This window comes from Nothoprocta perdicaria, unplaced genomic scaffold (assembly GCF_003342845.1).
Source record: "Nothoprocta perdicaria isolate Ctin4 unplaced genomic scaffold, notPer1 scaffold_97, whole genome shotgun sequence".
Lineage (NCBI taxonomy): Eukaryota > Metazoa > Chordata > Aves > Tinamiformes > Tinamidae > Nothoprocta > Nothoprocta perdicaria.
In genome coordinates, this window is record NW_020456276.1 from 1,625,978 (window position 1) to 1,635,037 (window position 9,060).

Genomic DNA, 9,060 nt, shown 5'->3' on the forward strand with positions numbered 1-9,060 from the left:
CGCCGCGGGCCGGGGGCGGCGGCGGCGGGGGGGCCCCGGCCGTGCCCCACCTCGGCATTGCGGTGGACGAGGGCGACGTGTTGCCCGGGGCGCTGCGGCTCATGCGGGAGCTCAGACCCGCCTGGGAGACGGCGCGGGTGAAGACCAAGGTACGGCCAGTGCGGGGGGGTGGGATGCTCGGAGCCCCCCTTGGCGGCCGCTGCATCCCGCCCGCGAGCCCTCGCGCCGCGTGTGCGGAGCCCCTGGGGGCTGCGGGACCCACCTGGTGGCCGCTATAGGGCCCAGCCTGGGGGGTCTGTAAGTCCCACTTGAAAGGGTCTATAGGTCCCACCTGATGGGGCTGTAGATTCCACCCTTGGGGTTCTTGCTCTATCCTTGGGGGTGGGTATTGGATGCACCCTGGGGTGCTCTATAGGGCCTCCTAGGGTGGTTATAGGGTCCACCTGGCAAGGCTGTGGGGTCTGCCTGAGGGCTGCTATAGGGCACCCTAGAGGGGCTGTAGGGCTGCCGAGGAGGTTGTAGCGTCCCCCACGCGCACCCTTGGACTAGAGCTGGGAGTGCTGGGGTGGGCAGAGGGTGTCCAGCCCCCTGCAGGCCTTGGGGACCCCCTGGGGGGCCGCTGAGCACTGACTGCAGATGCATAAGTGTCCCCAGGGTCCCTCGGGCTGCTGAGGCTGGGAGGCTCTGTGCACCATGTTACCCCCGCGCCGCCCCCATGGGTGCCACCAGGTCCCACTGCTGTAGGGGGTGCCTTTTCCTGGGAGCCCCTTGCATCTCCTGATGGGCTCGCGCCTTTGCTGGGACCATTGCTGTGGATGTCAGGCTTGGGACGGGAGCTGGGATTCAGCACCGGGCTTGGGTGTCACGAGTTGGCAGGGGCTGCTGCAGCAGCTGGGAGGCACCGGCTGGCACCGGGAGCGGGTCTGCATGGGATCCACCGGTACTGCCAGCCCTGCTTCACCCTCCTGCGCCCCCGATGCCACATGTGGGCAGGGGGCCTGTGGGGTCTGCACCTTGGGTGGCACCCGAGGGCTCGATGCCATTAACGCGTGTACGTGTGCATGCATGTCCCCTACCGGCACATGCTCCCCGTGAGCCTGGAGCGCCCTGGAAAAGGTATTAATAGCCAAGTGTAATTAAATACAAGAAGCTGCAGGAAAACACATATGAAAGGGTTGATGGTGGCAGGCAGGAAGCTCAGAGTTGAGAGTTCCTCGGGCTGCAAAGTTTTAAGGGCAGGAAGTGTCTCGGGCTCCGGGTTTGCACAGCACCTAGAGCAGTGGAGGGGACGGCTTGTGCTGGGGGCCTCGAGACCTGCACGAAAGACCCCAGTTTTGTGGTACCCAGGTCCTCTCCGGGTGCTGGAGCGGGGGTCAATATTCAGCAGCAGCTCGTGCATGTTTGGAATTAAAAAGACAAAACTTGGGGGAAAGCTCCAGGTGCGTTTCCCTGGGCTGCTCCACGGTAGCTCCCTGGGAAGGGCTGGAGCCGCGCGCTGGCTCTCAGCTGCTTCCCATTAGCGATCCCGTTAGCTCCGCTCCGCTCCCTGGAGCGGCGCCCGCTCCAGCTGCTCGCTCCAGCTGTACCAGCCTGCGCTGGGGGCACCTAGAAAGCTCCCAGGCACCGGCCAGGGGGCAGGAGATGGGGAGGAAGAGGGGCTGAATCCCCGCGCCTGCTGCTGTGATGCTCATCCCTAACGGGAGAAGACGCCTTGGCTGCAGGTACTGCCCCTTCCCAGGGCTCCAGCTCCTCGTCCTTTAGCCTCTCCGCGTGGGAACGGCGCCGGAGCGGAGGCGGGAGCGCCCGCGGGGGCCGTGTCCGCACGCAGGGAAGCGGCAGCGCTCGGGGGAGCCGGAGGAGGAGGAGGGCGGCTGCAGCGGCGCAGGGCACAGCTGCTTCTCCAAGGCCTTCACGCAGCGCTCGCTTGCTGAGAGGCTTCTGGGTTTCTAGGGGTCCAAGCAGTCCCAACTTGGGGCACCAAAAGGGTCCTCATGGATCTTTTCCTTCATGGATCATGCACCTTTTGGTGCACCAGATCCATGGGGAGCATCTCCCGGGGTCTCCGGAGTGTCCGTGTTTCCTGCAGGAGGTGCCGCCTCCAAAGCAAGACCCACTCTGTGCATGCACCAACTAATGACGCGCCAGGCTCCCAAATTCCTGGCGGGGGGGTTCAGTGGGGAAGGGGCTCTGTAATCCCATTAAACCCTCTGGAGAGTGCTCATTGGGTTGTTGAGCAGTAAAACAAAATGAAACAGAAGAACCGAGTGTCTCTGCATGGAGCCATCCCCATGCGCTGCTTGCACAGGCTCAAGGGCCAGGGCAGCTTTTGCCTGAACTTGTGGACTTTTGGACGAGGAAAAGAGGCAGCAAAGTGGCAGAAACACGAATTCTTTGGCCCGGGAAGCAGCTCGAAAGCTGCTGCTTGCAGGTGCAGCCTGGCGCGGGCCGGGGGGCCGCTTGCAGCTGTGCAGCCAGGGGCATCTGTGCCGCTAACTTTAGGCATCTAATTCCAGCGCTCTGCGATTCCCTCCAGCGGCTGCATAGGGAGCCCTATATATAGGCAGCCCGTATAGGAGCGCGTTGCCGAGCGAGAGGTCTAAAATTAGACGGCCCCTGTCCCGTCCCGTGCCGAGCACTGCTGCTCCCATCCTGGAGCTGTCGCTCCCATCCTGGAGCCGTCGCTCCCATCCCGCCCGCCCGCGCTGCATCCCAGGGAACCCAACGTGGCAGTGGGAGCAGCAGAGGCTCCTGCGAGGCTCGGAGCGGCTCCGGCCACCGCGGGGGCTCCGTGCGCGCGGGCAGGCAGCCAAAGCCGGGCGGCACGGGAACAAAACGCGCTTTCCATCCGCGAGGAGCCGGCGGAGCCGTGACCAGAGGCGTCCCCAGCAGCGACATCGCTGCCTCCCGGTGCCTCCGGCTGAGCCTCCCTCGACATTGGTATGCCGTTTACTCAGCCTTGTTTGCGACCGCTTGTTTGGCGCCAAATGTCCGGGTTTGCGCTGGATTTTTGGGGCCGCTTCCCGGGGCGCCTCGGATGCTGCGGCACCTCCAGCTATTCCGCAGCTCCCGGGTGAAAACCGGCACGGAATTTCCATCCCAGCCATCTGCAGAGCCTTGGCATGCAGGAGAACCTCCAGCCTCCCAAAGTCATTGCACCTGCTGCAGTTTCTCCCAGTTGCGGGTGCTGCACCCTGGTGCTGGCTCTGGCTTCTCCCATCGCACCCACCTGCATGGGCAGAAACGGGGCTGAGGACCCGGGTTATTCCCAACGCTGCCCATTGCCACCGTGTGCCAGCGGCGAAGCCATCCCCAGCTCGCCCGCGCTCCTGTCCCCTTGCAGCTTTTCACCGACGGCATCACCAACAAGCTGGTGGCCTGCTACACGGACGAGGGCATGGCCGACGCGGTGCTGGTGCGCGTCTACGGCCGCAAAACGGAGCTCTTCGTGGACCGCGAGACGGAGCTGAAGAACTTCCAGGTGCTGCAGGCGCACGGCTGCGCCCCCGATCTCTACTGTGCCTTCCAGAACGGGCTGTGCTACGAGTTCCTGCCGGGCATCGCCCTGGGGCCGGACCACGTGCGGGATCCCCGCATATTCAGGTGCGAGGCTGGGGGCCACCTGGGCGCTTTTATCTACTTTCCCACTGTTTTATTTATATCACTTTTGCGGAATTCCTTGCATTCTTTAAGCCGGGTGGGGGATCCACAGGCCAAATTCCCTGGTGATGCTGGGGAAGCAGCAGGTTTTTTGCTGTGTTTTTGTGCATGAGGGGACTGCACGAGACTCCCGTCTTTTCTCCGAATTTACCCCAGAAAGGGGAATGCTGCTGTTGACCTAGGCAGTATCTTAAGGTTTTCCCAAGACCCCCAGCTAAAAATGCTGCGGAGAGGAGTTTTATCTGTCCGGACACTGACTTTTTTCCACGCTGCTTTTGGGGAGAGGCTGAATTTTGCATGATGGGGGGCTGCCTTGGGCTCTAACCCGCTCTGCGCGGCTCCCTGCAGGCTGGTGGCCCAGGAGATGGCCCGGCTACACGCCATCCACGCCAACGGCAGCATCCCCAAGCCCATCCTGTGGCAGAAGCTGCACAAATACCTCGCCCTCGTGAAGATGGACCTCAGCCCAAAGGTATCCGACCCCAGGTAAAGGCGGAGGGATCCCAAAGAGGCAGCCTCTGGCTTGGGCATCTGCTGCCCACCCGTCTCTCTTAAGTCTTGCTCGTGCGGGCTCGGGGGAGGCAGCCCCGCTTTCCCAGGTAAAGCTTTGCAGGAGTCCGGGATTTGCTAGCAGCAGGTTTGGGGAATGTCTCCGTGCTGGGACCTTTGGATTGGGCTTCGTTGGTGAGGGAATATGTGGATGAGCCCCTGCAGGCAGGGACTCGAGGGCTGCATTTGTAGTTGTGGATAGGATGGGGTGAAGCCCAGCCCTGCTCGCGTGGAGCAGGAGGGGACACTGGGAATGGTCACTAGCAGCATGGAGGACATGCAGCATGGGGACACCAGCAGCATGGAGGGGACGCTAGAAATCCCCTATGGATCGGAGCTATCCGGCCTCGTTCCCAGCAAATTAGCTCCCTTTTGGGGCGGCCGAGGAGCTCGCCCGGGTTCGTGTCAGGTGAGTGGCCTGACACGGAGGGGCAGGCGCTTGGGGGGCGAGCAAATGATTAACGCGGGTGCCGGGGCCGCTCGGCGCGGGGGGCAGTGCCCGGGCTTCGCCCGCACCCACCCCTTGCGTCCCGACGGCCGGGAAATCATTAACGGGAGCTGTTCCTGGAAGTGAAACGCTGGATTCTGTTAAGCGTGTACCCGTGGCGGGTCCAAAAAACGCCCCCGTGCCCTAGGGCGGGGTGGGAGGCTCCTTGTGCCAAGCTCTGGAGCTCAGGGATGGGTGTGGGGCCAGCGAGCCGGAGGGCCGGGATGGGGATGCCCTGTGCCGGGGCCAGGGATGCTGCATGGAGCATCCGAGGAATCGCAGGCACCCCGTGCGGGTGTCCCCACCACCACCAGCTTCGGTAGAGCTGCCTTGTGCTCCTCGACATATATAAAATACATGGAGGGGGACAGGGGGGCAACTCTTCCCTCTGCCCCCTCCAAGGGGTCTCTTGTGGGCAGCGGTGATGCCACCCCCCGCTCTCCTTGCCCAGCCTCCATCCGGACGTGCCCAGCCTGGAAGTGCTTGAGCAGGAGCTGGCCTGGATGAAGGAAACCCTCTCGCAGCTGGGCTCTCCCGTGGTGCTTTGCCACAACGACCTGCTCTGCAAGAACATCATCTACAACGGCACCGAAGGTTGGTGGCTTTAGGTCCCCACGGCCTAAAAGGCTCTGTCCTTGCGGCCGTGTTGTGGTGGGTGGCTTTTGGTCCCCAGTGCTCGTGACACCTCTCTGGTCCCCGCAGAGCACGTGCGCTTCATAGACTACGAGTACACCGGCTACAACTACCAGGCTTTCGACATCGGGAACCACTTCAACGAGTTCGCGGGTGAGTTGGGCCACCCGGGGCCACCCCGCAGCCGGCAGCTGCTCTCCGGGTCCTCCGGCAAGGAAGGATGTGGCTAAGTCCTCCGTGATCCCATAGGAAACGGAGGCGGCTCCTCCCAGGGCCGCGCCGGGATGAGCGCGGGAGGCCCTTTCCTTGCGTTGGTGGTTGCCCCCCGTGGGCGACGTGGCCCCGCGGACCCCGTCCCCGTGCTCTCCTCCTCTTCCTCGCGTGCGCGGCTGACCCGGAGCTCTCCGCAGGCGTCAAGGAGGTCGATTACCGCCTGTACCCCGGCAAGGACACCCAGCTGCAGTGGCTGCGCTCCTACCTGCAGGCCTACAAGCAGCTCACGCAGCAGGAGCAGGGAGGCCGCGGGGCGCCGGTGTCGGAGAAGGAGCTCGAGGCCCTCTACGTGCAAGTGAACAAGTTTTCCTTAGTGAGTGGCCGAGGGGGACGGCGGGAGGGTGGCGCTCGCGAGGAGGAGGAGGTGGCCTTCCTTGCAAGGAACGCGCGGGGCAGGGACTCGATGGGGGTCCGGGGGGACTGCGATTCCCCGCCTTGGGGCCGTGTCCGGCCGTGCGGGAGGCCGCTCCGCTGAGCCTGGCTTTGCACGGGGGCCGCCGAGCGCCGGGACGAGGTCAAGGGCGGCCCTGGCCTCCAGCCACGCGCCCTGTGCGCCAGCGGACGGCGTGTCCCCGATGGCCGCGGCCTTGGGCGCAGGGAGCCAAAGGCACCGCGTGCAGCCGGACAGAAGGAAAATCCTCTTGGGAAAGCCGGGGTCGGGCTGGGACCCAGGACGTGGCCGGGAGGGCGGCGAGCGGCCTCGCGCCGGGTGAGGGCACCTCGTGCCGGGTTCTGAGCCGGCTCGCTCCTTTGCAGGCCTCCCACTTCCTCTGGGCGTGCTGGGGCCTCCTCCAAGCGAAATACTCTACCATAGACTTTAACTTCCTAAGGTGAGTGAGCCGCGGGCTCGGCCTCGGGCAGCAGCGTGTCCCCGGCCTCAGTACGCAGCAAGGCGGTGCCATCTCCAGTGCCACCCCGGGTCGCTCCGCACCGGGAGATCCCGGCAAAGCGGCGGCTCCCAGCGCCGGCGGGCGGGAAGCAGCTGGAGCGAGTGGGTGCCCGGGGTGCCCCTGGGGCACTCTGCGCCTCACGCACCTCGTCTCTCTCGGCAGATATGCAAAGCTCAGATTTAAACAGTACTTCAAGATGAAGCCGGTCGTCACAGCGCTGCAGCTTTCCAAATAGCGCCTCCGGCCCGCCAGGCCCTCCGCTATTTTGTCCTCGCTGCGTCCCAGCCCTCGCCGCCCTCCCGCCCTTGCCAGCTGGCGCCGAGGGCAGAATTCCCGGGGGTGGGAAGCGGGAAGAGGATCTCTGCCCCGGCCACCGATTAAAGGAGACCCTGGACACGCTGAGGCTGCACCGTGAGACGCTCAGGAGGCCCCTGGCGAGGCCCCGGCCTCCACCAGCAAGCCTTTACCAGCGCCTTAAGGCCGGGGCTGGCGCTTGCCTGGCGCCCGGCTTGCTCCCTCCGCGCTGTGCCCCAGGTGGGCACGCAGGCGTCCCTGCTGCCCGACAGCTCTGCCCGGGGTGCCCGTGCCCACATCGCCTTCGCCGCCCCTCCGTGCCCCTCGCTGCTGCCTCGGCTCCCTCCTGGCCCCTTTACAGTGTTCCCAGGCGCTGCCCTCGCTGCGCCCGCGCGCCCCGTCTGCTGAGGCCACGGAGACCGCGGGCAGCGCTGGCACCCGCTGCCCCCCAGCCCCACGCCCGGCTGCTTCCCCATCCCCTTTTGCTGCCGTCCTCCCCGCTCAGGGCTCTGTCGGCAGCATCCCAGGCTCCGTCCTCGTTCCGGGATGCGGAGCTTCCGCGCTCCTTTAGGACAGGACAGGAGGACAAAGCCACCCTCGGCACGGGCACAGCCTGGCCGGGGCTGCGGGCAGCGGCTCTACCCCTTGCCCAGGGCGCTGCTGAGCACTGCCCCGCTCGTGACACCTGGTGCTCAGCCCTTTGGTACCCAGGAGCAGGGAAAGGCTTGGGTGGGGGGTGCAGAAACCTGCCCCGGATGAGCTGCAGCTTCTGCTGCAAAAAGGGGCTGGTTTGGGGCCACAAAGGGAGCTGGAAAGGAGAGGGTGAGTCAGGGATGTGGGAGCAGAGGGGCTGCACCCCCAGGACCCCCTGCCTGGCACCGTGGGCTGCCCCCGTCCCCTCGTACCCCCTGCAGCGGGCACCAGGGAGCAGCCTGGAAAAGGGGGAATTGGACAAAGTGGGTGGGATTCGTGCCCTGTTGTCCTTGTCCCAAAGACAGCGGAGCTGAGGTCTGTCCCGTGTCTCCGTCCCCCGCATGCGGGACCAGCACCAAAAAAAGGAGGGATGGGAATAGGGTTGTAACGGGCAAGGAGGGGAAAAGCAGAGGGGACCCCCTAGACCCCGACTGGGCAGAAGGAGCTAAAAAGGGGCCCAGGAGGAGCCCCGTGGCTGGGACACCCCGGGCAGCCGCCTCCGAGCCCAGGTCTCTGCTCCAAAAAGTCATTTTTATTGTGCCAAGGGGGCGGGAGGGGAGACGGTTGTAAACAAGTGTGTGAAAAACACAGGTTAAGTTACTCGTCGTCTTATTAACAAAATAAAGCTCTATCTATATTTACAGTCTCTTAAAAAAAAAAAAAAAAAGGAAGAAATAGAACCACGTGGTAGGCAGGGGGTCCCCAGTGGCTCCTGGGGACCCGGCCCGGCGAGAGCAGCGCGGGATGGGGAATAAATAAAGCGCTGGAAGGGGACGAGGCCACGCGCCGGGAGCTGGTGCTCGGGCTTCCGTGGGGATCTTCCTCCCTGGATTTTCCTCTTTCGCCCGCTCCGTTCCCGAGGGCCGCGCGCTCCCCGCGCTGGTGCCGCCAGGCGGTGCACGGGCCCCGCGCCGCCCCGGCGGGGCGCTTGCGAGCCGCTTTTGCAGAATTTCCGTGCTTTTTTGGTTTGCTTGGCGAATCGCTGCCGTTTCGCTCTTCCTCTGCAGTCTTTGCAGCGCCGGGGCCGTGCGCTTTATTTACAGGCCGGGCACGAGTTGCAGGAAGCAGCGAGGCCCCCATGAGCCCTCGGCTTGTGCTTAAGAAAGCCGAGAGCTAAAACAAGCTCCGTGGGGATTTGCTCTGCCGGATGAGCAGGAAAAGCCACAGGGACGGCTCGGAGCATCCCTGCTGGGTCCCCGCGGGATGGCGACCGGTGCCGGCCGCGGTGCGCGGCGGTTGTTGCTCTTCCCCGTTGCAAAAGGCGCATGCGGAGCAGGGGCATCTCCTGGCTGCGTGGAGCCGAGCCCCAGCGGGAGCGCCCTCCGCTCCCCGCCGGCCCGCGCTCAATCCGTGAGCACCACGAGCTCCCCGTCGCTCTTGTCCTCGCCCTCGGAGTCCTCGTCGTCGCTGTAGCGGAAGGCGCCGGGCGCCGGGCGCCCGCCGTCACCCTCCTGCAGGCTGCACGTGTTGACGATGACGGGCATGCCGGGCTCCAGGGCGCGCGGCGCGTAGCGCTCCGCCAGCGCCCGCGGGAACAGCGCCTCGGCGGGCAGCGCGCCGCCCGGGGGCCTGCGGGACACGGCG

At 65.1% G+C, this 9,060-nt stretch overlaps 2 protein-coding genes across 3 annotated transcripts in view; one reads left to right on the forward strand and one right to left on the reverse strand.

Annotated features, from left to right (window-relative positions):
- Positions 1 to 39: 39 nt before the first annotated feature.
- Positions 40 to 7,873, forward strand: ETNK2 (ethanolamine kinase 2). 2 transcript variants are annotated; one of them, XM_026053250.1, is made up of 8 exons: positions 40 to 149; positions 3,341 to 3,600; positions 4,006 to 4,143; positions 5,145 to 5,287; positions 5,396 to 5,479; positions 5,737 to 5,912; positions 6,356 to 6,429; positions 6,652 to 7,873. In XM_026053250.1, exons 1-8 carry the CDS (start codon positions 102 to 104, stop codon positions 6,722 to 6,724), a joined length of 996 nt encoding a protein of 331 aa, XP_025909035.1. In that variant the 5' UTR covers positions 40 to 101; the 3' UTR covers positions 6,725 to 7,873. The 2 variants fall into 2 exon arrangements, with proteins under 2 accessions (XP_025909035.1, XP_025909036.1); XM_026053251.1 differs by lacking the exon at positions 40 to 149 and adding an exon at positions 2,916 to 2,937.
- A 511-nt stretch (positions 7,874 to 8,384) lies between these two features.
- Positions 8,385 to 9,060, reverse strand: part of SOX13 (SRY-box 13) — a 6,546-nt gene continuing 5,870 nt past the window's right edge. Inside the window, exon 13 of the mRNA XM_026053249.1 lies at positions 8,385 to 9,045. Within this exon, the coding sequence (XP_025909034.1) occupies positions 8,820 to 9,045 (226 nt within the window). The 3' untranslated portion in view covers positions 8,385 to 8,819. The remainder of the gene's footprint in view (positions 9,046 to 9,060) is intronic.